Source organism: Nannospalax galili, unplaced genomic scaffold, assembly GCF_000622305.1.
Source record: "Nannospalax galili isolate Female #2095 unplaced genomic scaffold, S.galili_v1.0 scaffold168, whole genome shotgun sequence".
Classification (NCBI taxonomy): Eukaryota; Metazoa; Chordata; class Mammalia; order Rodentia; family Spalacidae; genus Nannospalax; species Nannospalax galili.
The window spans coordinates 485,956-513,425 of NW_008357649.1; the positions used below are offsets into that span (position 1 = coordinate 485,956).

Here is a 27,470-nt window from a genome sequence, read left to right on the forward strand (position 1 = left end):
GGGGGCGGGGAACTGCACGCCACGTCACGTGACCAACCCGCCTCGCTGACCGCAGGCGCATGCGCGAAGAGTCCTCCGGGAGGCAGGCGGTGGTGTAGCTCGTGGCGGTGGCACTGCGGGTTTTGCGGTCTGAGGCGCTGGGAGGCCCATCTTTGGCAACCTTGGTCAGGATTCGGCTCATGGCATCGAGCGCCATCCCTCGCGAGGTAGCTGGGCTGGACGCCCTGGCGCGGGCGCAGGGGAGGCGCCAGGGCGGGAAGGGCCTGCGCAGCCTCAGGCCACACCAGGCCGCAGCCTTGTCCGCCCGGCTGGCGGCTCACTAGCCCGCCTCTCGGGGCCTGGCGTGCGCGGCGCGCTGCGTGGCTTCCATTCCCACCTGTTGGGCCGGGCCGGGCGCGGGGCTCGTGGCTTAGGCCTAGCGTTTCTCCAGGTAGTCAGTCCAGGCCGAAGGGGTGAACCTTGGCCTGGGTTTGCGATCCGATTTAGCGGTGAGTCTGAAGCCGGGTGGGACTGTGACCACGGAGGTGGAAGCGGCTCTTGAGCGGCAACGGAAGAGTCCAGATTTAATACAGATTATGTTAGGAAAGCATCAGTAGTACATACTCTGCGTTCTGACGACCGAAGCAGCACTTTCTGGTTCCACGAAAATCAGCCAAAGATTTTGGCAAGATAGGATAGAATCAGGAAAAAATGGGCGCAGAACTCCGTAATCGGGTTTTTCGAAACAGTCTTTTGAAATGTGGTTTTGCCTTTTGTAAACAAGGACCAGCATTGGTCCTTAAATACTGCATGGGCTGAAGGTATTGCTTTAAGATACCAGTAATGATGCTGCAGTACCACACGATGATGTTCCTTTTTAGTTGGTGTTCATATGGCCTTCTGCCTGAGCACTAACTAGACACCTGATCTAATGGACTCAGGAATACCATAAACTTCTCTGCTGGTAGAAAGAGTGACGCTTACTGCACGTTTCATACGAGGAAATAAGCTAATGTTGGAACTGAAGTGGTCGGGACCGTGGCAGTCTTAAGTCTATTGAGAAAAACAAGCAGTAACTGTTAGATTTCCCCCTAGTTTATAAGCTTACTCTAGAGTTGTCTGTAGTATAAACAACTCTGTGTAAAACATATGATTTTAGTTTTTTAAGAAATATTTTTATTTTATGTGTATATTGCCTACATGCATGTAAGTGCACCTGTGTGGTGCAATGCCTGTGGACGTGAGAAGAGGGCATCGAATTCCCCTGGAACTGGAGTTATGGGGGGGAGGGGTGGCTGTTAGCGACCATGTCGGTGCTGGGAATCAAACCTAGGTCCTCTGCAAGAGAAGCCAGTGCTCTTAACGTTTGAGCCATCTCTCCAGCCCTGACTTTAGTTGTTTTTTTTTCTTTTACTTTTTATTTTATATGTGAGTGTAATGCTGGCATGTACGTAAGTGCACCTGTGTTGTGCAGTGCTCGTGGAGCCACAAGGGGGTGAGGACAGGTCGGATCCCCTGGAACTGGAGTTCCAGACAGTTGTTAGCCTCCATGTAGGTGCTGGGATTTGAACCCAGGTCCTCTGCAAGAACAGCCAGTGCTCTTAACCTTTGAGCCATCTCTCCAGCCCCAGTGGTGTCTTTTTTTTTTTTTTTAAAGGTCTGAAGATGGCGCACACATTTATGTAAATATATGAAAAAAGTTGTTTCTAGGACATAAATATTTAAAATGTGGAATCAAGGTCAGTCTGTGAACATCTTAGTTTCTAAAAACCAGTTGCCAAAATAAGTTATAATGGCTTGTTCACAGGTATGTTAACTTATATTTAAGTCTTCAGAAGAACTTATCTGTGGCTGAGACATCAAGTAGCTTGTGGATTGTGAAGCTAGCTAGCTAACTTAGCTAATGACTTGAGGTTTTTTTGTTGTTGTTGTTGTTTTAAGATTTATTATTTAATTATGTGTGTGTGGGGCGGGGGGTGCCTGAGGAGACCAGAGAAGGGTGTTGGATCTGCTGGAGTTATAGGTGGTTGTGAGCCACCTTACTTTGGTGCTGGGAAATTTTTAAATGGCCTACTCGTCATTAGGCAAATGTTTCAAATACCCCAAATGTGTGTTTAGTGTATAGAAGAACTGTGTTTCTATGTAATGAGTACTCAGTTTGTGAGCTGTTTCCTCGTATAGTCAAGTCATTTATGTCTCTCGTGATTTTTTTTTTTTTTTTGGTCTTTTTTGAGACAAGGTCTCCTTGTAGCCCTAGCTGGCCTGGAACTTGTTATGTATACCAGGCTGTCCTCTATTCTCACAAAGATCTGCCTGCCTCTGCCTCTTGAGTGTTGGGATTATTTATCATGAGTTATAAAGATATGTAGTATCATAAGAAGGTAACCATTAGTTCAATGAGTTGAAGAAAGGAGGAGTTTAAGTAATAGCATATGCTAAGGCCCAGACTGGAAGAATGTAATGAGCTCCTGACATGGTGATAAGGAGGAACATTGTAGAACTAATATGTTTGGAAAGTTAAGGACTGGGTGTGTCATTTGATCAAAGGTATTCACAGACACTTTCAGTTTCTAGGGGCACAAGAGTGAGCAGAAGAAAGTTCCTTTCTCCCTGAATTTGTAATCTAGTAAGATAGCAAGATTAGTTTACCTGTATCAGCACAGCAGTGTTTTTTATTTTTTACATGAGTGTTTTACCTGCATGTATGTAAGTGTATGTATGCATGTACTGCCTGCAGAGAAGAGAATGTTCAATATCCTGGAACTGGGAGTTACTGACAGTTGTCAGCTGCCATGTAAGTGCTGGGAATCAAACCCTGGTCATCTGGAAGAACAGCAAGTGTCCTTAACCTTTGAGTCCTCTTCAGCCTCCCCCCACCTTTTTTTTTTTTAAAAAAAAAAAAAGGGCAAGTTCTCCCTGTAGCCCTAGCTGGCCTGGAACTCACCATGTAGACCAGAGATCTGCCTACATCTGCCTCCAGAGTGCTTAAAGGCATCTGCCACCATGCCCAGCTTTTGCAATTTTTTTTTAATTGCATCAAAAGTGGAAGATGTATATGTGACATTAATTTGGCTGTATGTGTATTTCAGTGCTGAGCCTTTAATGTGTGTATATCTTTTTTTTTTTTTTTTTTTAATTTCTGCTTACTTTGTGAGCGGGGCCTTCCTTTAAAAAAAAAGATTTATTTTTAATTATGTGTATGTGTGCATGCGTGTCTCTCTGGGGTGCATGTACATGTGAGCCTATATAGAGGCATTGGATCTCCTAGAGCTGAAGTTACAGGCAGCTGTGAGCCACCCAGCATAGGTGCTGGGAACCAAACATTGGTCCTGTGCAAGGGAGTAAATGCTCTTTATTGTGGAACCATTTCTCCAGCCCTGAGATAGGGATTTCTGTGTAGCTCAAGCTGCCTGGAATTTACATAACCCAGACTAGCCTCCCTGGTACTTGGATTACAGATGATTCTGTTTTTGAGTTGGGGCTTTCCTGTATGGCCCAGTCCTTCCTTCACCTGTTTGCTTGTTCCTTTTGAGACAGTCTTTCTATGTCTATGTAGACCACACTGGCCTGAAACTTAAAGAGATCCACCTGCCTCTGCTGGGATTGGGCTCCTATGCTTGGCTTGGTCACCAACTCTTGATCTTCTTACCTCTGCTTCCCAAAGATTTAGATTGCGGCCTTGAGCCACTATGCCTGGCTAAGTTGGACTTTTTATATTTTTTGTTTTTTTACTTAAAAAAATTAGAAGCCAGCCAGTTTTTAAAACATTGATGTAAGCAGGGCATAGTGGGGCATGCCTTTAATCGTAGCACTTTGGAGGCAGAGGCAGACTGGGATTACTGGGTGTCTGTGTCTCAAAAAGACCAAACAAACAAAAAACATGGATGTGATGGGCATAGTGGCACATACCTTTAGTATCAGCACTTCAGAGGCAGAAGCAGGCTGATTGATCTTTGTGAGATGTAGGCCAGCCTAGTCTACATAGCAAATTTCAGGTCAGCTGTGGCTACAGGGAGACCTTGTCTCAAAAAAAATAAATGAAAATGTATTAAGAACATTGATGTAGTGGAAAGATAATTATTACTAAAAGTAATATAATGAAGATAGTTTGTATAGCAGGGTATGTATTTTATGGTTAAAGTTAACAGAGATTAACTTTCTCAAAGTTAAGTAGTGATGCTCCATCATTTATTCAGTTCTGTTGCCCTCTAAGATAAAAGTAACATGCTATATTTTAGTATAGGTGACTAAGGACTCAAATGCTATTAGTTTATCTTTTCGTTAATTGTATGTATACTAGACTTCTGGATATATTTTGATAAATCTGACTGGTAACATCAACAAATTTGTAATCTTATGGAGAGAAGGTCAATGTCAAAAAAGTATTACAAATACAATTTATACTTGGAATGACAGGGCAGAATGCTGTAGGAGCATCACTGGAGGCAACTTATCTTACTTGCAGAGTGTGGGGGTACTTTTTAGGAAGTGATGTTTAAACTTTGCCCAGAGGAATAGGCTATAGTTAATTTTAAGGTACTGATGGGGATTGTGGGGCAAGAAGTTGGGATGTTAGGATAGGACTGAATCCTGGATCTGTTCTTATTATAAACTTGACAAGTTATTTAACATTATTAAAATTTGATTTTTCCCATCCTTAAAAACAGGAAAATGGCATCTAACAAAATAGTTGTGCAGGAGCTAGCATCTCTTACCATAGTCACTGCTGGATAGTAATTGAAGTCATAGCAGTGCCAATACATATCTTCATTTATTTCTGGATTCCACGTGTGACCAGGGCAAAGGGCACTTCTCTCTGGTCTTCATTTTTAGCTCCTAGAATTTCTTCTGTTCCTAGAGTTTCTGCTTGAAAGCCTATCTTCGTCATCTATCTTGTCTTGTTTCTTGGAGTGCTTTAGGTATTTTTGTAACCATCTTAGTAAACCCAATATAATATCTGCTTCCCTTTCCCCAGATCCTGAAATCCTGATCCTTTTTAAGATTGCTTATCTGTTATCCTCTGTACTTTTGAGGTAGTGGTGATTTGAGATAGCATCTCATCTGTAGCCCAGGTGACCTGGAACTCAGATGCTCCTAGGCCTCAGCCTCTCCAGTGCTGGGTGGGATTGCAAGTATGTGCCACCATGCTCAGCTCCCTCTTAAAAATTTTTAAGTAAGCTGGCCATGGTGATGCACGCCTTTAATCCCAGCACTCTGTGAGTTCAAGGCCAGCCTGGTCTACATAGTGAGTTCCAGGACAGCTGGGTCTACAAGGAAAATCCTGTCTCAAAAAAAATTTTTTTAAATATAGTTAAATTTAAGTATGTCTTGTTACTGTATGGACCATGAAAACTACTTATATTTTAAATTCTAATGGAAAGAACCTAAAACACTTTTTAAAAAAACCTTAATAGGTAATATGGAAAGCAAAATTAGTGTGAGAGAACATTAGGGAGAGCTAGGAAGCAAAATCTTTGAGACTCTGACTAGGAGAATGACCAAGGTTATGAGTTCGGGTTTAGTTTGGCCTTTGATAGAAACTGAGATACTCCTATGTCCATTGTGACCAAGAGGTTACAGGTGCCTTTTCAGTGAGAGCTTTGGTCATGGGGAGGGAAAATGAAATCACATTTGATTGCTTGTGGTTTCAGTTAAGTTGTGAGAATTCAACTTACTTCAACTTTTGTGGCTGTGTATTAGTAGAGATACAAAAAACTTTGATGAAGGAAAGCAGTAGTGTATGTCTGTCATACCAGTACTTTGGAGTCTGCTGCAGAAGGTTTCTGAACTCAAGGCTATCCTGGGCTAAAGAGATAGTAAATAGAATTTGCATACTGAATGGTGAGATCATTCTCATTTATTTTCTTTGCTTCCAGAATTCGAATTGCCTTGCTTCTATTTTTCTCAGTTAAAAGATTCTTGAGTTGGCAAGATGGCTCATCTGGTAAAAGGCACTTGCCACCAAGCCTGACAGCTTCAGTTTGATCCCTTGGACTCACATGGTGGAAGGAGAGAACCAACTTCTGAAAGCTGTTGTCTGACTACCACACACATGTTCATATACATACATACAAGTAAATAAATGACTTAAATGAAAAGGTGTGCAGTACTGGCTTAAGAGGAATCAGGATGCCACCCTTCATCAGGATCTGCTAGTTGACAAGCCCTGTCTGACTGAACTTCTTCCTGAACAAAAATTTTTCTCTTTTTGGCCATGCTGGGGGTCCAAGTCCTGGCCTTGTAAATGCTGGTCAAGAAGTCCCCCACCCCCACCCCCCTGCCCAGCCCCTGAACATATGTTTAAAGGTCACTATATTCAAGAGACTAAAAGAGTCAAAAGACATTCAGAAGATGCAAATAATACTGAAAACAGAAGAAAATTTAAATTATAGAGAAATAATGGGAGATAACATAGGACTAGGGAGCTGAGAGATGATCATTGAAAGAATAAGAAATGAAAATAATGACGTGTGTGTTAAAATCAGAACAGTGAACAGATCTTATACTTAAACATCCATCATTCACTCATGATTGGAAAATCTTAAATTTTCTTTTTCATGTACCCTTTAGGAGGTTGTAGTAATTCTACAAGAAAGATTTTTTGCTCTTAAAAATAGGAGTCAGGGGCTAGAGAGATGGCTCAGTGCTTAAGAACACTGGCTGCTCTTCCAGAAGACCGAGGTTTGGGTCCCAGCACTCACATGGTAGCCAACAACTGTCTATTACTTCATTTCCTGGGGATTCAGTGCCCTCCTCTGGCCTCTGTCGGCATTGCACAGAATTGATACACATACATATATGCAGGCAAAACACTCATACACATAAAAATAAATAAGCATGGTAGCACAGCCTTTAATCCCAGCACTTGGGAGGCAGAGGCAGGTGGACCTCTGTGAGATCCAGGCCAACCTGGTCTACATAGTGGAGAGTTCCAAGCCAGCTGGGGCTATAGGGAGACCCTGTCACAAAATTAATTAAAAAGGAATCAACACCAGAAAAATTTAAAAATTATTTGGGTCCAGATGAATAGACAAACTTAGATAGACACATTTCTATGGGATATAAGATAGGAGGGATATCTTCAGAAGAAAAATGGGATAAATACAGCTGCCAAGTTGTTTATGGAGGATTTATATAAGATTTCTTAGAGGGAAGTGTTTCAGTTTTGAAAAGAGGAACAAATGTGAAAATAATGAGGAAAGATTTAGAGGCGTAAAAAAGGGTCTGGAGAGTTGGCTCGGCAGCTGATCTTGCAGAGGATGCAGGTTTGGTTCCCAACACACATGTGGCAGCTAACAACCATCTGTTATTTCAGTTCTAGGGGATCCAGTGCCCACTTTGGCCTCCAGGCACTGCATGCACAATGTACACTTGTATGCATGTAGGCAAAGTGCTCATACACAAAAATATAACAAAATCTTTTTAAAAAGAGGTAGAAGAAAACTAAATTATAGTATACAAGTTAGCTTAGCCTGAAAAAAACGTTTACACAGCATACTACATAAAAACTTTAATAAGGATTTAACGTCAAATGGATGAGAGGGGAAAAAGTGTATGTTTAGTAAAAAGATATCTCCAGTGAAACTGTAATCAGTACCTGTTTTTTCAAATCAAATTCAGTAGCTTTCTCCTCCCTATTTGTATTAGGGTTCTCTAAAAGAACAGAACGGAGAGGATGAATATGGTGTTGTGGGGTGTGTGTGGGTGCGTGTGTGTATAAAATAGGGATTTATTTGATTAGCATACATGCTCTCACACACTGGAGAGGCCAAGAATCCAGTAGTTGCTTAGTCCACAAGACTGGAACTGAAAGCCTGGAGGATTCCTGAAAAGCTGCTGGTTTCAGTTACATTGGAAACCCAAAGAAGTTGGTTCTAGTACTAGTGAAGGAATGCCACAGCAACAGTATAGACTCACCAAGAGTGTGAAGACAAGCAGGCAAAAACAAAAGATTCCTTCTTTCATATCTTTTCATCTGAGCTGCCACCAGAAGGTGCTGTCCAGATTTAGGTAGATCTTTGCTTCATATAAATCTAGTCAAGAAAAAATCTTACACAGGAATACCTAGCTGCTTGCATTTTAGTTGATTTCAAATCCCAGTCAGGTTGACAAGATTAGCCATGACGTTGAATTTATACTCCAAAAAATTAAGTGTATCATGAATTTTTTTTTTTTTTTTTTTGGTTTTTTTTGAGACAGGGTCTCCCTGTAGCTCCAGCTGTCCTGGAACTCACTATGTAGACCAGGCTGGCCTTGAACTGACAGAGATCACCTGCCTCTGCCTCTGGAGTGCTGGGACTAAAGGCGTGCACCACCACGCCCGGCTTATTTGTCTTTTTGAGACAGAGTCTCTTTGTAGCCCTAGCTAACCTGGAACTCACTATGTAGTTCAGGCTGGCCTTGAACTCACAAAGATCCACCTGCCCCTGCCTACCAAGTGCTTGGATCAAAGGTGTGTGCCACCACGCCTGGCCTTGTTTATATTTTATATATAATCTTTGGAAACATTATCTTTAAATCTTCTGTTCAGGACCTGTGGGATGGCTCAGTGGGTAAAGGCACTTGCCATCAAGCATGATCTGAGTTTGATTCCTGGGTCCCAAGTGGTGGAAAGAGAGAGCCAACTTTGAAAGTTGTCTTCTGACCTCCACGCATGCCCCATGGCACACAAATGCCCTCCTCCCCCAAATACAGTATATAAATGTAATAATTTAAAAGTAGTCTCTTGTCCATTTTTTAAAAAGTTTTAAGGATTTACTTATATTCGTTGTATGTGTATGTATGTATGTATGTATGTGCGCCATGTGCCTGCTTAGTACCCTCAGAGGCCAGAAGAGATTCTCGCTTATCTTGGAAGTAGAGTTATAGACTGTTGTGAGTTGCAACATGGGTGCTGGATACTGAACTTACTGGTTTATCTGTCCTAATAATGTCAATACCATAGTCTTGTTTCCTTCCTTTACAAAGTTTGGTATTTCGTGCTGTTTTGTTTTAGTTGAAAGTTATTGGTGGTTGAGAATAAACTGATACTAATAATTGGCATATTAGAAAGAATGTCAGAACAGCTTATTAAAAATGACTTTATAGAGTATTCTTTTCACTCTGTTTTGTGAAGTAATCATTAAAATATGTCTCTTAAGAATAAGGCTAATTTCTTGATTCCTTTTACAACACTAATTGCAGTCTGTGACGTAATTGACAGTCTGAAGATACATGGGTGTGGTAAATTTGCTGATTCTCGAAGAAACTTATAATCCACTTAAATATGCAATTAAGATTGAGTAGGTGGTAAATGACTCAGATTGATTCAACCAACAGTAATTTTTCTAAAGCTGAAATTAAAACCCACAAACTTGTGACCAATTTGCATATAGAAAATTAATCATCACATATGTCTCTTTTAAGACACAGGGCAGGATGGGATGAAGACAGTAAAATAAACTGAGAAATTTCTATTTTCCTAAGGCCTGAAGTGACAAAGTTAGAAAAGTTGGTGATATTAATCAGTCATCCAAACAAAGGGAACTTGTTTTTCTGATATTCTAATAATCTGTGTTGGTGATACAACATACACACACTGTACAGATCTATCAGAGCTCACTCCAGGTAAAATGAAGTACAGTAAAGGTTTTGGTCACAAGATGGGAGATATGGCTCAGCTGTTACAAGTGCATACTCCTCTTTCAGAGAATGAGGGTTCAGTTTCCGAAGCAGCTCACAGCTACCTGTAACTTGAGCTTCAGGGGATCAATTACCTTCTTCTATACTCCACAGGCACTTGCACTTAACACTGAATGGGTGTGCACAAACCCATACAGAAACATATACATATACACATAAATAAAAATAAATCTTTAAGTGTTGGTTGATATTAACAATTGTTTGCCCATCAAAACTGGAATGAGTGCCAAATTCTTTTCGCTTATTTGCAATTACTTAATTGAATTGGGGAGAAATAAGGTGACTTTTCTTATTTTAGAGAAAAACTAGTTAGGGATTACCTGGCTACTTTTTTTTTCAGCCTGTGACAACTTTCTTAAAATGTGAGCTTTGCTATAGTTTGTAGAGACATAATTTATTGCCCCACAGAAGTCAACTAGTAGATGTCTAAAACAGATTCCTTGGCTCACACTCCAGTACTCTGAAGTCTGGGACAGATCTAATTAAATTGTACTTCTACCATTTTCTCTAAATAATTCAGAGGAATAAAAACTTAACCATACAGGCTGTGGAGATGACTCAGCAGTTAAGAGTGCTTGCCGTCTTGCAGAAGACTTGAGTTTGCTTTCTAGCACCTACGGGGGGCCCACAACTGACAAATTCAAGTTCCAGAGTATCTGGTGCCCACTTCTGGTTTCTGTGGGCACTTTCACGCACATGGTGCACATACATACACACGGGCACTCACACATACACACTCAGGCATATGTATGTATGTTATGTATGTATGTATACACACACATTTTTTTAAAAGTCTTACAGAAAACTTATCTATGGCTAAATGCTGAACAGTACAACTTCTGGATCAAAGAAAAGATAGAGATTTGGAAATATGGTGAATATCTCTGGAAAAGTTAAGTGGTATCTGGTGGATATTTACAATTAACCTGCTCAGGATCCCTCTTACTACGGAGACTATAAATGCCGTAGAGCTCTAGAAAATGTTTTGCTTTTCTGATTTGAAAGGGACAGTGTTAAGTAGTGAACTTATACCATTCATTTTATTCCTGCCTTGAAATTGAACATATCTCTTAATATTTTATTATTTTTATTTTATATGTATGAGTGTATTGCCTGCATGTATGTAATTGCACCCGTGTCATGCAATGACCCGTGTCATGCAATGCCTGTGGAGGTCAAAAGAGGGCATCAGATCCCCTGTAACTAGAATTTTGGAAGGTTGTTAGTCACCGTGTAAGTGCTGGGATTGAACCTGGGCCCTGCAAGAGCAGCCAGTGCTCTTAACCATGAGCCATCTGTCCAGCCTGAATTTGAACATATTGTAAATTAGGTCTATGAATAAATTGATAGGGATAGACCAAGAAAATTTAGTGCCATCCTGACATTATGAAGCTGCTAATGTTAGCTTCATAGTCTGTAGCCAAATAAAAGTAAATTTATTCTAGATGTTTCTAATCCATGATCCCAGGGACTGCGTGGGGCTCAAGGATAGCTATGAATTCAGTCCAACACAGAATAGTAGACTTAACCTAAAATGTGATTTTTTTTTTTAAAGATAATTCAGCTGTGTGATTTTTTTTTTTCCAGCATTAATTTTGTAGATGATAACAATGTCAAAAAGTTGAGCACATCTGAATTACCATGTGACACATGCTGTAATCCCAGTTACTTGGGGCACAGAGGCAGGAGGATTCCTTTTTATAGGATTTCTGTTATTTGTAGACAAATAAAAAAAAAATGTGTTAATTTGTCTATTTTTTTAGTAGGCAGATGGGGCTTTTAAAAGGTGTTGGTTCATGACATCATTTTACTAGCATTTGAAAGACATTTCTCTTTTTTTGTGTGTTTCTACAGATCACTAATTGAAGATCAATATAAGTAGCTATGCAAAATTCTCACATGGATGAGTACAGGAATTCTGATAATGGCAGCACAGGCAACAGTTCAGAGGTAGTGGTAGAGCAATCTGCTGATTTCAGTACTGAGATTATGAATGTTACGGAAATGGAACAGTCACCTGATGGCTCTCCTTGTGTGGATGCATCTACAGAAGAAAATGAAATTGCAAACACTGTGGATCTTCCAGTGGCAGTGACAGAAACAGAAGCAAATTTCCCTCCAGAATTTGAAAAGTTTTGGAAAACTGTAGAAAATAATCCTCAGGATTTTACAGGCTGGGTATATTTGCTTCAGTACGTAGAACAGGAGGTTAGTAACTATTTAAATGGTGGCAGAGGGACAGTAGTGTTAGTTTAAACCATATAATTAAAGTTGATCTTTTAAATACATTTCAGATTAAGTTTAGTAGTATTAGAAGCTTGGAAAAATAACATAGCATTTATATATTGTGGCTAGTCACTAGACTCAAAGTTGAATGTTGGATAATAATTGCAGTTTGTGTATAAGTGTGTTAGATTAGCAAAGTAAACAGTTTGAGGGGGCGGTGGAAGTGCAGCTAACTGATAGGGAGCATTTGCCTGGCACATGTGAGAGCCTGGGTTTGATCTCCAGCTCTGGGAAAAATTAGTTAACATATTATTTTGACAGAACTTTTGTTTTTTGACAAAAACTTCAAAGATGTTTAAACATTCTGTTCTATTTTTGTCAGAATCACTTGATGGCTGCCAGGAAAGCATTTGACAAGTTTTTCATACACTACCCGTATTGCTACGGTTACTGGAAAAAATATGCAGACCTTGAAAAGCGACATGACAACATTAAACAATCAGATGAGGTGCGTACATCACTGAATAAAGTTATCTCTGTTAGGTACTGTAAGCCAATTAATGACAAAACAGACCTCTTTTTTTTTTGGCTGGCAGTACCTACCATTTATGGTCAAACAATTTTTACAGGGTATTTTATTTGCACTTGTCACTCTTGTGGCATTTGTAGCTAATATTTTCTCTCTTTGTTGGCAGGTGCGTTAAACCTCTACAGTTTGTCAAGCTTTGCAGTGCAAGCCTCTGTATTACACTGCAGCTTAACAAGTAGGGCAGGGCTTTTCTCTCACTTACATTTATTTCTCATTTTCCGAATAATATAGTTGGTTTGCTAGTCACATTTGCTACGTCTTATTGCATTTTTGGTCAGACGCTGTCATTGATGCTCTAATGGGTCTGTGCCCTATGGTCTGTAACCCAAAGCCTGCCCACACAACCCGGTCAGAATGCAGGGACTGCTGCGCTTTGAAGATCAAGACTCTGCACGTGGGGATCAGAACATTGCCATGTTCTATCCAACCTCCACCCAAATGGTAATGGTAGAGTATTTAAACAAAATTCCAGTAATTAGTATTTCTAAGGTTCACCGGATAACACAGTGTTGCCTCTCTTTTAAGAAATAATTAAATATTTGAGGTACAGTTTATTGTTTTCTTCTTAGGTTTATCGTCGGGGGCTTCAGGCAATACCTCTTAGCGTTGACCTTTGGATACATTATATCAACTTCTTAAAAGAAACATTGGACCTTGATGATCCTGAGACAAACAGTACAGTAAGAGGGTATGTTAAATATTTGATACTCAGATGTATTTGAAGACCTAGATAAGTATTTACATGCTCAGCAGAAAACTATTCATGAATGCTAAGCTGGAAGTTTAACATTTAAAAAAATCATGCATAAGCTTATGCTTAATTGTTAAAAACAAATAAGTCTTCCTCTTGTCTAAACCTTTATTTATGTCTCCAGTTACATTCTACTCACTTGTGGTCTTAATGTGTGTGCTTTGAGGTATATGCATTGTACATACTTGAATATGAATTTTACATAATCTTTGACTTGTTTTTATTTAAGAAAATGTTTTCGAATTTATTTTTATTTTTTGGTCTTTTTGAGACAGGGTCTCCCTATAGCTCCAGCTGGCCTGGAGCTCCCTATGTAGACCAGGCTGGCCTCGAACTCACAGAGATCCACTTGCCTCTGCCTCCCCAGTGCTGGGATTAAACTTATCCACCACCATGCCCAGCTTCCTACCCTGTTTTTAACAACAGCAAAAATACAGTGTTAAAGTGCTATGTTTTATTTGACCAAACTCTCTAATTGTACGCAATAATTAATGATGCAGTAAGGGTCATAGAGTCTATAAAGACAAATTCTATCAAGTGTTCCTCAGAAATTGTGTCAATTTTAAATCCATAAATGATGATTCATTCCATAGCCTTACCCCATTTTTTGTTTTGTTTTTCTTCTGTCGAATGTTGGGGCTGGAGAGGTGGCTAATTGGTTAAGAATACTTGCTGCCCTTGCAGAAAAGACCTGAGTTTGGTTCCCTGGCACCCACATGGCAATTCAGAACTGTCTGTAACTCCAGTTTCAGGGAATCCTGATGCCCTCTTCTGGCCTCTTTGTGTACCGGGCACATGTGATACACATACATATGTACAAGCAAACACTCCTGGGAATAAAATTTTTTGTTCAGTATATGTGTATCAAAATTGCTAGTCCTGGTTTGCTTTTTTTTTTAATGTTGTCTTTTTGAGACAGGGTTTCCCTGTAGCCCCAGCTGGCCTGGAACTCAATATGTAGACCAGGCTGGCCTCCATCTCACAAAGGTTTGCCTACCTCTGCTGGGATCAAAGGCATGTGCCATCACACATGGTTGCATTTTCTTATATGTTTTTTTTTTTTTTTTTGGTGCTTAGAATTGAGTCTGTGGCTGAGTACTCTCACTGAGCCATACATACTATCCTTGTGTTATTTCTTAGTTGCTTATTCATTTTTTCATCATTTTGCTCATTTTTTAATTTGACGTTTTTGTTTTTTTTTTTTTAAATATTGTCTTTTTGTGACAGGGTCTTCCTGCAGTCCCAGCTGACCTGGAACTCACTATGTAGACCAGGCTGGCCTCCATCTCACAGAGATCTGCTTGCCTCTGCCTCCCAAGTGCTGAAACTAAAGGTATGTGCCACCACACCTGGCTCTGGGCTGTTTTTCTAAAGGGGATTAATGTATTTTTGTGTTTTGTTTTCTAAAAGAATACATGCATATACCCTGTCTTCCCATTTCTTTTCTTACCTTTCCATTATTGTGTAGAATAGCTTTCAATAAATCCATTCAGTTATTCTGAATCTGTACATTTTCATCACCTTTATCTTTAATAAAAACTCTTATATTTTCCCTGCAGTTAATGATTTCTCAACCATTTTTCTCATTTGTCTAATAAAGGGATTTTGATAGAATTTTCCCAACATGCCTGTCTGATAATCTGTAAGTCTTCCCTGCCCCCAAGCTGTCCCTCTGATACCCTTGCCTGTAGTCTGGACTAGGTGCTCTTTTCTACTTCTGCCATACAATTGTCTTGGGATTTCCTCATCACCATGGTTCTTGGAGATGTCTTTACCAAGCCTTGTTTATGGAGTTGATTATGCCCAACTTTTAGAGGTGTGTAGCCAATCCTTTTTCATAGAGAATATTTAAGGTGAAAGATAATTTTAAAGCCACTCAGGTTTTGTTGGAGAAATCCCAGTGTTGGTCTTAGGTTTATATCAGTTTCTAAAGAGGAAGAGCACCTGATCTGCCTGGTGAGCTGTTCTGCCTGGTGAATGTAATCAGTTCTACGTTCTGAAACTCCACAGCTGGCCAGGAAAGGTAGTTAAAGATTCCCCATCATTCATAAAGCAGACCTTCATCTAAGCATTCTGTCTTTGTTATTATTCTCCTTTCTTCACTTTCTCCACCTCTCAGTGTCTGGTACATTAATTTCCTGATTCACTTTGAGATTCTGCAATGGCAGTAACATTTATCTTACTTTGGAAATACAAACATGGGTATGCATGCACATTCACACTCTTGACATTTTAAAATTGGTCCTTATGTATTTATTAAACATATTTATTCCAAGGCAGGGCATGGTGGCTCACACCTTTAATTCCAGCACTCAGGGGGCAGAGGCAGGTGGCTTTCTGTGAGATTGAGGTCAGCCTGGTCTACATAGAAAGTTCCAGGCCATTTGTGGCTATAGGGAGACCCTGTCTCAACAAAAACAACCCATGTCAGCTCAATTAAACAGGGGCCCACAGGGGAGGTAAGAAATAGGTGGTGGGCCAGCACTAGATCGAGAACTATTTGAGACTGACTGCTGCTGGGTGAGGGAGAGTATGACTTACATACGACCACTGGATGGGCTGACTGGACTCCAGTGGATGCATTTACCCTGAAGGACATTCGGGTACAAACACCAGAATGAATAGGACTCAGCATGTATGACAGAGTGCATGGGGGAGGAGGGGTATGGTTTTGAGTGGGAAATGTATAAAATTTTAAAAGCTCAATAAAAAACAGCAATAACAAAAAAAACAACAAAACTTTTATTCAAGTATTCACTTTTTTTAAATTTTTTTGTCTTTTTGAGATAGGGTCTCCCTGTAGCCCCTGTCCTGGAACTCACTGTGTAAACCAGGCTGGCCTTGAACTCACAGAGATCGGCCTGCCTCTGCCTCCAGAGTGCTGGGATTAAAGGCGTGAGTCACCACGTGCACCTGTGTTGTGCAATGCCCATGGAGGTCAGAAAAGGGTGTTGGATCCCCTTGAACTGGAGTTAGGGACAGTTTTTAACTGCCATGTATGTGCTGGGAACTGAACTGGGTCCTCTGCAAAAGCAGCCATTAATCTTAACTGCTGAGCCATGGCTCTAGCCCCTCTTTTTTAAGATAAAAATCTCACTGTTCAGCCCTGGCTGGCCCTGTTACTCACTGTGTAGACCAGGCTGGCCTCAAACTCACAGACATACTCCTGCCACTGCCTCCCAGGAGCTGGAATTACAGGCATGTGCTACCACTCTCAGCTCAAAAATAAATCTTTTAAAAAACCTGTTTTATGATGTGTATGAGCGTTTTGTATTTTTTTCTTCGTGTATGTTGTACAGTGCCCATGGAGGACAGAAGAAGGCATCAGATTCTGGTGAACTGGAGTGTTACAGATGGTTGTTAGCCACCCAGTGGGTACTGGGAACTGAACCCAGATCCTCTACAAAAGCATCCTGTGGTCTGAATTGATGGGCCATCTCTCCAGACACTCAAAAAAATAAATCTTTTAAAAATGGAAGGGACTAGAAAGATGACTCTGGCTAAGAGCACTTACTGCTCTTGTAGAAGACTTGAGTTCAGTTCAATTCTGTGTTTTCAGTTTTTAATAATTTTTGTCATTCATCTGGCTGTTGTGAGGTACACATTTGTGTGTTCCCCCATTTTTTATACAATCCAACCTTTCTATTGATTTAAAATCCCTCTTGTATTGTTCACTAAATTCTCACACATTTGTCTATTTTGTTTTCTTGGGTACTGATCTGTTCATTTTTCATTTATGATGACTATAATGTCCAAGTTTCTTATGGTATTGTCAGGAAAATGCTTGCTACATTATACATTATTCGTTTATAAAAACATTTCCCTTTTTTTGGTTCTTTTTCTCTCTGTAGCCCTGGAACTCACTATGTAGACCAGGCTGACCTCCACCTCACAGAGATCCACCTGCCTCTGCCTCCGCCTCCTCAGTGCTAGGATTGAAGGCGTGCACCACCACACCTGGCTAAACACAAACATTTGTTTGTGTGCTTTCTTTTTTGGTCTTTTTGAGACAGAGTCTCCCTCTACTGTAGCCCCAGCTGACCAGGAACTCATTATGGAGACCAGACTGGCCTTGAACTCACAGCCTGCCTCAGCCTCCCGAGTGCTGGGACTAAAGGCGTGTGCCACTATGCCCGGCCTAACAATTGCATCTTTAAGACAAAAATTAGAATTTTAATTTTCTTTTACACTTAGAATTCATTAAAGCTTTTATTTGCATTGTGTTAAAATTGTAAGGAGTGTGCTCTATTCTGGGTAAACGAATGTAGTTGATTTTTTTTTTTTTTTTTTTTTTTCCGGTCTTTTTGAGAAAGGGTTTCCCTGTAGCCCCAGCTGTCCCGGAACTCACTATGTAGACCAGGCTGGCCTTGAAGTCACAGAGATCCGCCTGCTTCTGCCTCCTGACTGCTGGGATTAAAGGCATGCACCACCATGCCTGGCTCAAGTTGATAATTTTTTTATTGATATATTTTTTATTTCTCTGTGTGTGTGCCACTGTCCATATGTGGAGGTCAAAGGGTATCTTGCAGGGGTTAGTTTTCTCTTTCCACCATGTGAGTCCTGGGGATTGAACTTAGGTCATCAGGCTTGGTGGCAAGTAACCTTTACCTACTAGGTCATCTGGCCCCTAGCTGGTTTTAAAACACTTATTTTGAAACTATGTACCCACCCTTTTTTTTTTTTTTTTTTTGCTTCTGTGGTATGTACAAGAGTTTATGTGTTTTGTGCATACATGTGTGTGTAGATGTGAGTTCATATGTATGTACATGCATGTGGAGGCTAGAGGTTGACTTTTCAGGTGTCTTCCTCAATCACTCTATTTTGATTTTTATTTATTTTTATTTTATGTGTATGAGTGTATTGCCTGCATTGTATGTAGGTGCACGTGTGTCATGCAATGCCTGAAGAGATCAGAAGAGAGCATCAGATCCCCTGGAACTAGAGTTACAGATGATTGTTAGCTGCCATGTGGGTGCTGGGAATTGAACCTCCGTCCTCTGCAAGAGCAGCCATTGCTGCCAGCTGCTGAGTCATCTTTCCAACCACATATTTTTTTATTTTTTTAAATATTTTTATCGAATTTCTTTTGGATTTCATACAACTCATCTTAATCATATTTAGCGTCCCTTTCCTTACCTGCACCCCTCCCATGTTCTGCCCACAGGACTTCATCCTTTTTGTCATATATGTTAAGGCCTATTAAGTCAGGTTTGTGTTCCCAGATGTCCCTCAGTGTGAGTTCATTCACTGAATCCTGTTCAACCTGTTAAAGAAGATTAACTCCCTCACTCAGCAGTGATCAGCTACCAGTAGTTCCTCTCTGAAGTTGTGACCTCCTGTCCATATCCCCAGTGGCATAGGTCTTGGGCATCTCAACTCTCATCAGTGAAGCTTCCTCATGCGATGGAGGGCACTGAACCCAAAAGACCAGAACTGGCCTAAGTGTAGTGTAGAGAATAAGAGATTTCAGAGTGTGGGTCCCTGGACAGGACTCCTGTATTAAACCTAACCCACCCAGGGTTCAGGGATGGAAGAGGGAGCAGAAAGATTGTAAGAGCCAGGAGAGGAGGTGCATGACCATAAGGAAACAGTCTTACAGGCTCCTGGGACCTTGCTCACATGAACTTACAGAATGGTGACAGCATGCACAAGACTGCCTGCTTTATTAATTGCAACAGGGTCTCTCAATTGAACCCAGAGCTCACCAGTTAATTAAATTGCTAGCCACCTTGTTCAGAGTATCCTCTGTCCCTGCCTTTCTAGTGTTGGAATTATGGGTGGGGCACCACTCCCACCCTGCATTTACATGAGATCTGAGGATCTGAACTCAAGTCCTCTTGCTTATATGGCAAGCATTTTACTGGCTGAGCCATCTCTCCAGTCCCATATTACTGTTTAATTAATAACAAAATTCCATTGATTAAATTTCTTTACAGATACCTCTTGACATGGACCAAATATTTTAAAATAATTAAACTGTCAGAATTGGAAGAAGCTTTTAAAAGTTATAAAATACATGTATCCTTGCCAGGCGTGGTGGCGCATGCCTTTAATCCCAGCACTTGGGAGACAAAGGCAGGTGGATCTCTGTGAGTTCAAGGCCAGCCTGGTCTACATAGTGAGTTTCAGGACAGCTGGGGCTACAGGGAGACCCTGTCTCAAAAAGACCCCCTCCCCCCAAAAAAGTACCCTTTTCATTAGTTTAAAGGACAGCTTGCATTCCTTGTTAGAGTCATTTTTGCTAGGGAGTATTCCTTAAGTTGAGGTAGAGTTTGCCTGTTGATAAATTCTTTAGTTTTGTTCTCTACCCTAAATGAATCTTTACAACTGATAATTCATGTAACATTTGCTTGTGTCTACCATGCTTCTCTTCTTTCAATATATACACTTTACCTTGTACCTATATGTAAGATAAACTACACATCTATTCCTTTTGTTTTTTCACTTAGTCTTTCTGTAAACAGCTCTTCTGTGATTCCTTCCACTTTTTCATCCCTACAAAGCAACCGAATTTAACTTGATCGCAACATTTATTTTCTAAATTTCAAAATAACATTTAAAAGTTTTTTTATTTGGGAAATATAACTTAAAAGCAATTTAATTTTTCAGAACTTTTGAGCATGCTGTTCTAGCTGCAGGAACAGATTTTCGATCTGACAAACTGTGGGAAATGTATATAAACTGGGAAAATGAACAGGGAAATCTGAGAGAAGTTACAGCTATATATGATCGTATTCTTGGTATTCCAACCCAGCTGTATAGTCATCATTTTCAGAGGTATGTTGAAAGACTTTTCCTTTGAAGTATCTTTGGTTATTTAGGTGATATTCCTGGTGTTGAGTATTATAATTTCTATTGAAATGTTATGCAATATTTATTAATGATACTTTCTTTGTAGATAGTTATAGTTTATGCCTTTTAATTTTGATATTTTCTCCTGTATTGTAGTGTTTAGCAATTTCACTATTTTTAGATAGATAGTTCTCCTTGTCACATTTTATATGTGAGATACTCCAGAGCACTGAAGAAATGAGAAAAACAGTCTAGCAAATGATTATTTGTAATCCTAAACTAACATGGCCCCTGGCAGATAGTAAGTGCTTGTTTTTTATATATTTACTTTTTTGAGATAGTCTTGTTATGTTGCCTGTGTTGCCCTAGCATTGTTGTCCTTCAGTATTGGCTTCCTTCCCAGGTATCTAGGATTACACATTCCCCACCACGTCTAGCTTTTTATTTTTATAACTTAATACTTTACTAAATGTACATTCTTTGTTCACAAGCATGTCCAAAACAGCAAAGAATATAGTTTAGATATTAACTCCTGTCTGTGTTGACACAATTAAGAAATACTACATTTAAATTTTACCCCATGATTTCTGGTTATATATCATAGTAGTAACTGTTAAAATTGTACCATGATTTCTATGTGTAGTTTCTTTGTTCTTTTGTTTTCTTTTGAGATAGGGTCTTGTTAGATAGCTCTGGCAGGCCTAGAACTCACTCTGTAGCTCAGGTGTTCCTTGAGCTTGCAACTATCTGCTCCGAAGTGCTGGGATTGTGTGTATGAGCCACCGTGCTCAGCTCCATGTGTAATTTTCCACTATAAGGTATCCCACTGATAAGAAGCCAAACCATCTGAACAAATATGAGACTGTCTTTGTTTTTTGAGACAGAGTCTCACTAGCTGACCTGAAACTTTGTAGCCTTGAACTCAGAAATCTGCCTGCCTCTGTCTCCACTAAAGGTATGTGCCACCACTCCAGCTTTTTTTTTTTTTTTTAATTAATTATTTTTGTGTGACTAGTAATGCCTGCTGGCCTTGAGATCACTATGTAGTCAGAGCTGGCCTTGAACTCTTAATACTCCTGTTCCCATCTTCTAAGTGCTGAGATTATTGGCATGTACCACCATACAAGCTATTTGTGTATTTGTTACATGAATGGTAATTTGTAAATTTACAAACATTTTAAATAAAAAAGGGATAACTGTAAGTTCTTTATTATTTTATGTGTATGTTGTATGTATGTTTTGCCTGCATGTATGTAAGTGCACTTTATGCATGCAATGCCCACAGAGGACAGAACAGGGAATTAGATCCCCCTGGAACTGAACTTAGAGACAGTTGTTAGCTGTCATGTGGGTGTTAGGAGCTGAACCTGGGTTCTCTGCAAGAGCAGCCAGTGCTCTTAACAGTGCAACCATCTCTAGCCCCCACTAGATTTTTTTTAAAAGTAGATTTAGCTGGTGCTGGAGAAATGGCTCAGTGGTTAAGAACACTAGCTGTTCTTGCAGAAGACCCGGGTTCGAATCCCAGCGCCCATATGGCAGTCCCAATTCCAGGAGACCGAACAGCCTCTTCTGTTCTCCCAGCATTGCTTGACATGGGTGCAGTTACTACATGTAGGTAATACATGCATACACATAAAATAAGATTTTTTAAAAAGTAGATTTAGCTATGCATGGTGGCACGCACTTTTAACCCCAGCACTCAGGAGGTAGAGACAGGTAGATACCCGAGTTTGAAGCCATCTAAAGCTATGTTGTGAGACTCTCTCCAATAAGAAAGGGTAGATTTAATGAAATATATTAATAAATTACTATGAATCAACCTACTGAAAATAGAAGTTAGGTAGACTTCATAAGAATTAGGAAGGAAGGTCCCAGCTTGGTGGCACATGCTTTTAATCCCAGCACTCTGGAGGCAGGCGGATCTCTGTGAGTTCAAGGTCAGCCTGGTCTACATAGTGAGTTCCAGGACAGCTGGGGCTACAGGGAGACCCTGTCTCAAAAAAGACCAAAAAAAAAGAAAGAAAGAAAAAAATAGAATTAGGAAGAAAAGAAATAGGAACTTTGTAGATGGGTGTATGATGGCTCTATTTTCGCTGAAATAGGGAGGTTTGGTTTTGTTTGTTTCTTTCCAAGATATCTGTAATTTGGTTCAACTCTTTGATGAGTATTAAAGACATAGTCAGAAAATCATATTAAACTAGGCTCCTTACAGTTGGAATGGCCCTGGATATACAAAGCACTATGTATATTCATTCACTCATTCTGTATTTATCATGAACCAGTAGACACCAGGCATATGATGACAAGCAAGCCGTGCATCTCTGTCACTACTTTCTCATGTAGCAAGTGCAGAGGGTTTTTTAAGGTTTGACTAAACACTTTGTCATACTAGATTATAAATTAGTAATGACTAAAGCATTGTAGAGTCTCATATATCTTATGATTTCTGTTAATGCTAGCCAACAGGAATATAATGAAAGCACACATAATTTTATATTTTCTAACAGCCACATTAAAAAGTATTAAGGGGCTGGAGAGATGGCTCAGCAGTTAAGACCACTGACTGCTCTTGCAGAGGACCTGGGCTTGATTCCCAGCACTCACATGGTGGCTAACAACCATCTGTAATTCCAGTTCCAGGGGATCTGATGCCTTCTTCTGACCTCCTTGGGCATTGCATGACATGGGTGCATTTAGATACATGCAGGAAAACACTCATAAAATAAAAATAATAAAATGTTTAAAAAATGTGTTCAGTAGGTGAATCCAGTTGGATAATGTATTATATCTCAGTTAACATATCTAAAATACAGTCATTTCAATGTGTAATTAATACATACTTAGGATTACTTTTGCAGTGCCAGAGATCCAACCCAGAACCCTGCACATGCTAGGCAAGCACTAAGATATACCTCCAGCCCCAATATTTTTGCAATTATTATTTTTTTCTTTTTTGGAAAATCCTAAGAAGTTCATTGGTCTTGCTAACAGAGCATAGGGCAAGGGTTTATTTACAGAAGAGTAGGAGCCCCATGGGGAGGTTTTTAGTATGTAATAAGCTAGGCATACACAGAAAATAATGAACAAAAGACTCAGTATATAGAAATGCTTGGTAAATATCCAAATCAAACAAATGAAGTACAAAGATGTTTACATTTAAAGCATTTCAGTCCAAAAACAGTCCCTTTTCATTGAGTATTTTGTGTTTAAAGTATAAAATCTATGGTTACAGGAACTTTATAACATGTGCTAAATAGCTTTCTATGATGTGAAGTGGTTTTTTTTTTTTAAATACCATTTTATTTAAGAATTTTATAACAATGTATTTTGATCATATTCACTCCCATTCTTCCCTGTAGTTAGTTCCTCCTAGATCCATTTCCACCCCCTCTCAACTTCATGTCTTTTTTTTTTTTAATAATCCAGTGAATCCAATTGATACTGCCCATACGCTCATGGGTATGGGGCCCATCCACTGGAGTGTGGTCAGTTGTTCTAGTTTGCTTTCTGTTGCTGTAATAAAGCACTCTGATCAAAACCAACTTTGACTTCCATGTCCCAATCACAGTTCATCCTTGAGAGAAGCCAAGGCAGAAATGGACGCATAGACTACAGAGGATGCCACTCACTGACTTGATCCTCTGGCTTGTGCCCAAGCTGCTTAGCTAATCCAGGACCACCTACCCACAGGTGGCACCTCTCACAGTGGGCTGGATCCTCCCACATTAACCAGGAATCAAAAAAATGCCTCACAAGATATGCTCACAGGCCAGTTCAGTAGAGGAAATGCCCCACTTGAGGTTTTCTCTTACAGGTGTGTCAAGTTGGGCAGTGGAAGCCATCCAGCACCTCGGTCTATAGGGCCACGCCGTTAAAGAAAATGAATCTACATCCCCTAGATTCCATCAGCTGTTGGTAGCTCCTTAGTTAGGGGTGGTTATCAGTTGTAAAGGTTTTTGACCATGATCAATCACTTGGCTCTTATTTCAGGGCCTTTGGTGAGGTAAAGAGAAAAGCATATGTTTTTAAAAATATTCCAGATAAGGGGCAGGAGAGATGGCTCCTTGGTTAAGAGCACTAGCTGCTCTCGCAGAGGAAAATTTCCAGCACATAACGTGGCAACTAACAAGCATGTGTAACTCCAGTTCCAGGGGATCAGATATCCTCTTCTGTCCTCTGTAGGCATTGCACTCAAGGGCGCACTTACATACATGCAGTCAAAACACTTGTACACATGAAAAAAATGGAAAATAAATAATTTAAAGTATTCCACATAAAAGGACATAAAAGCTGCATGGGGAACTAGTTGGGAAGAGGAAGGGGACAAAAAAAGGTAATGGGGATGAATATGATAAAAATACATTATATACATGTATGGAGATGTCAAAATGAGGGCCACTGAGATAGTTCAGTGGATAAAAAGCATTTGGCCCTAAGCCTGTGGCCTGAGTTCCATCCCCAGGTTCCACATGGTAGAAGGAGAAAACTGACTCCCCAAGTTGTCCTCTGACCTAACACATGAGGTGGCCTGTGTACACACATACAAATAATTAAAAAAAATAAAACGAAGCCCATTACCATGTAAAATTAATATATTAAGAAAACTTTTTTGAAAAAAACATGTTGGCTAGGTGTAGTGGCACACGCCTTTTAATTCCAACACTTGAGAGGGAGAGGCAGATGGATCTCCATGAGATTGAGGACTCCCTGGGGTATAGAGGCCAGGTACAGCTACGGGGAGACCACCTCAAAAACAAAACACACAACAGAGAAAAAGAGGGAAAACATATTCTAAACCTTTTGATTGAGTGGCCCACAGTCTCTGAAATTTGAATTTCAGACTAACCTGGTTAAACTAAGTTTAAAAGTTAATTTCTATTATAAAATAATTCAATTATATTCACATGTATGTTGAATGTATACTAAGATAATGTCCAATTTAAAGTCTTAAGCCTGAGTATTTTGTGATCTGGTCCAATATCTCAAATCTAGGCCCTAGTAGTCCCTAACCTCCAAACATACCAGAGTATACCAGAGAACTGTTAATTTCCCAAAGGGTACTGTTTCTTTAATGACTAGTACCTTTTTTACTTGTTTAGTGCACTTGTAATTTTCACAACCAGACAGACACCTTCCCCTAGTTCTAAATCAAGGTATCCATTCTGTCATTTGTGCCCACTGTACCTATACTTGTTTACATTTATATTGGCACTGATAATACTGCTTTGGATGTGTCTCATCTCCCTTACATGTCTAAATTTTTGAGGCTTAATTCTATTTTGTTTATATTTAAAAATTGAGTATCCACGATAAGTGTATATATATACGTGTACTCAGCCATGCTTTATTGAATTAACATTGGCCTTTCAATTTACAAAGCTGATGAAAAACTACGTTAAGTATATTTTATCACAGTTTTGATGAAGTTTGTATATTATGTAGCCATGAAGTACTCTTTTAAGACAGGTTTGTGTAGCTAGTTTTGAATGCTCTGTACAGCCCAGGATAACCTTGAACTCTTGATCTTTCTGCCCTCGCCTCATCGATACTGAGATAACAGGCATGTACCGTTGTACCTGACTGTACTCTCTCTATATATTCTTATTTTATATGTATTGAGTGTATTGCCAGCATGTATATGTGTACTGTGTTGTGCAGTGCCCACAAAGGTCAGAAGAGGGTATTGGAATCCCTGTACCTGGAGTTATGGCTGGTTGTTGGCTACCATGTGGATGCTGGGAACCGAACCTAGGTCCTCTGCAAGAGTAGCCAGTGCTCTTAAATACTGATCCAGCTTTCCATCCCCTGTAATGTATTTTTAAAATTTTATTGTGTTTGAAGTTTGTTTTCCATATCCTTGTTTTTTAATATTTATGTAAATATTAAATTTGTTCTTTGTCATGTTACATTTTCCAAAGAACTCACTATGTAGCCCTGGCTGACTGGGAACTCAGAGAGCCACTTGTCTCTGCTGTGATTAAAGAAAGGCTTTTTTTTGGCTTTTTGAGACAGGGTCTCCCTGTAGCCCCAGCTGTCCTGGGTTCACTGTGGAGACCAGGCTGGCCTCGAACTCACAGAGATCCTCCTGCCTCTGCCTCCCGAGTGCTGGGATTAAAGGCATGTGCCACCACGCCTGGCTTGAACTTTTTAAAAAAATTTATTTTTATTTTATGTGTTATGCCTGGATGTAGGTAAGTGCACCCATGTCATGCAGTGCCCACGGAGGACAGAAGAGGCTGTTGGATTCCCTGGAACTGGAGTTACAGACAGTTGTTAGCTTCCATGTGGGTGCTGGGATTCGAACCCGGGTCTTTTGCAAGAACAACCAGTGTTCTTAACTGCTGAACCATCTTTCCAGCCCCTTATTAGCCTTTTAAATTTAATTTTATTAGTGTTGTGTTTCGTAAGTTGCTTGTGAGTTTGAAGGTCAGTTGTGTTTTTACTCCATCTCTCTTCACCTTATTTTTTGAAATAGGGTCTCACATTGAACTTTGTGTTCACTGACTGGCAGACTGGCTGGCCAGTAAGCCACAAGGATCTTCTTTCTCTGCTTCCCCAGCTGTGGGATTACAAGCATGTGATACCAGACACAGCAGCATTTTTTTTTTTTTCAGACACAGCTTTTTTATATGCATACTGTGGATCTGAACCTCAGGTCTTCCTATTTGTGCAGCAAGCACTTCACCTACTGAGCTGTCTTCTCCAGCCTCCAACTTTGGTTTTTTGAACAGTTCTATGTAGCCCAAGTTAGCCTGGAAGTCTTTCGTAGCTGAGAATGACCTTGAACTACTGATCCTCCTTCCCCTACTTCCCAAATGTCAGAATTGCAAGCATGCACCACACCAGACTCTTATTATGAAAGGATAATCTATATTGACTTTTTTCTTCTGTGTTCAAATGGATCAAGTTTATCTATTAACATTATACATTCCAAATTAGCTATGATTATATTTTGTGATGTTTGAATCCATTTTTCAAAATTCAGGAAAATCAGAAACAATATTTTTATTTAAATTTATTTTAATAAAAATGTTTTTTTTAATCTGTATGAGTGTTTTGCCTCCATTGCTCACAGAGGCCAGAAGAGGGTGTCAGATCCCTTGAAACCGGAGTTTCAAATGGTTGTTAACTACCATGTGAGTGCTGGAAACTGAACTTTGGTCCACTGCAAGAGCAGCCAGTGCTTTTAACCACTGAGCCATCTCTTTAGTCTGAACTGGGGATTTCGGATAGCATCTGTGATTTAAATACAGCAGACTGAGGCAGGAGTTTCACGTGAGCTCAAGAGTTCAGGACCAGCCTAGGTAACTAGTGAGAGATGATAAGAAAAAAAAAAAAAAAGTCTGGCATCTATGGTACATGTATAACCATTTTTAATATGTAGGGTAAAAGGTAGGTCTGCACTGAGCCTGATAATGTAATGTCAGCAATCAAGAGGCAGAGACAAGACAG

General features: G+C 40.0%; 1 protein-coding gene across 6 annotated transcripts in view; it reads left to right on the forward strand.

Moving 5' to 3' along the window:
* The first annotated feature begins 69 nt into the window (after nucleotides 1-69).
* Prpf39 (pre-mRNA processing factor 39) overlaps nucleotides 70-27,470 on the forward strand; it is a 38,686-nt gene continuing 11,285 nt past the window's right edge. For 2 of the 6 annotated variants that reach the window (XM_008855539.3, XM_008855540.3), the window contains exons 1-5: nucleotides 70-206; nucleotides 11,515-11,868; nucleotides 12,269-12,394; nucleotides 13,045-13,163; nucleotides 19,836-20,003. In XM_008855539.3, coding sequence (XP_008853761.1) covers nucleotides 11,545-11,868; nucleotides 12,269-12,394; nucleotides 13,045-13,163; nucleotides 19,836-20,003 — 737 coding nt within the window. In that variant the 5' untranslated portion in view covers nucleotides 70-206; nucleotides 11,515-11,544. Of the gene's footprint in view, nucleotides 207-11,514; nucleotides 11,869-12,266; nucleotides 12,395-12,581; nucleotides 12,917-13,044; nucleotides 13,164-19,835; nucleotides 20,004-27,470 lie in introns of those variants that run through there. The other 4 variants (XM_008855541.3, XM_008855543.3, XM_008855542.3 and 1 more) reach the window with 3 other exon arrangements.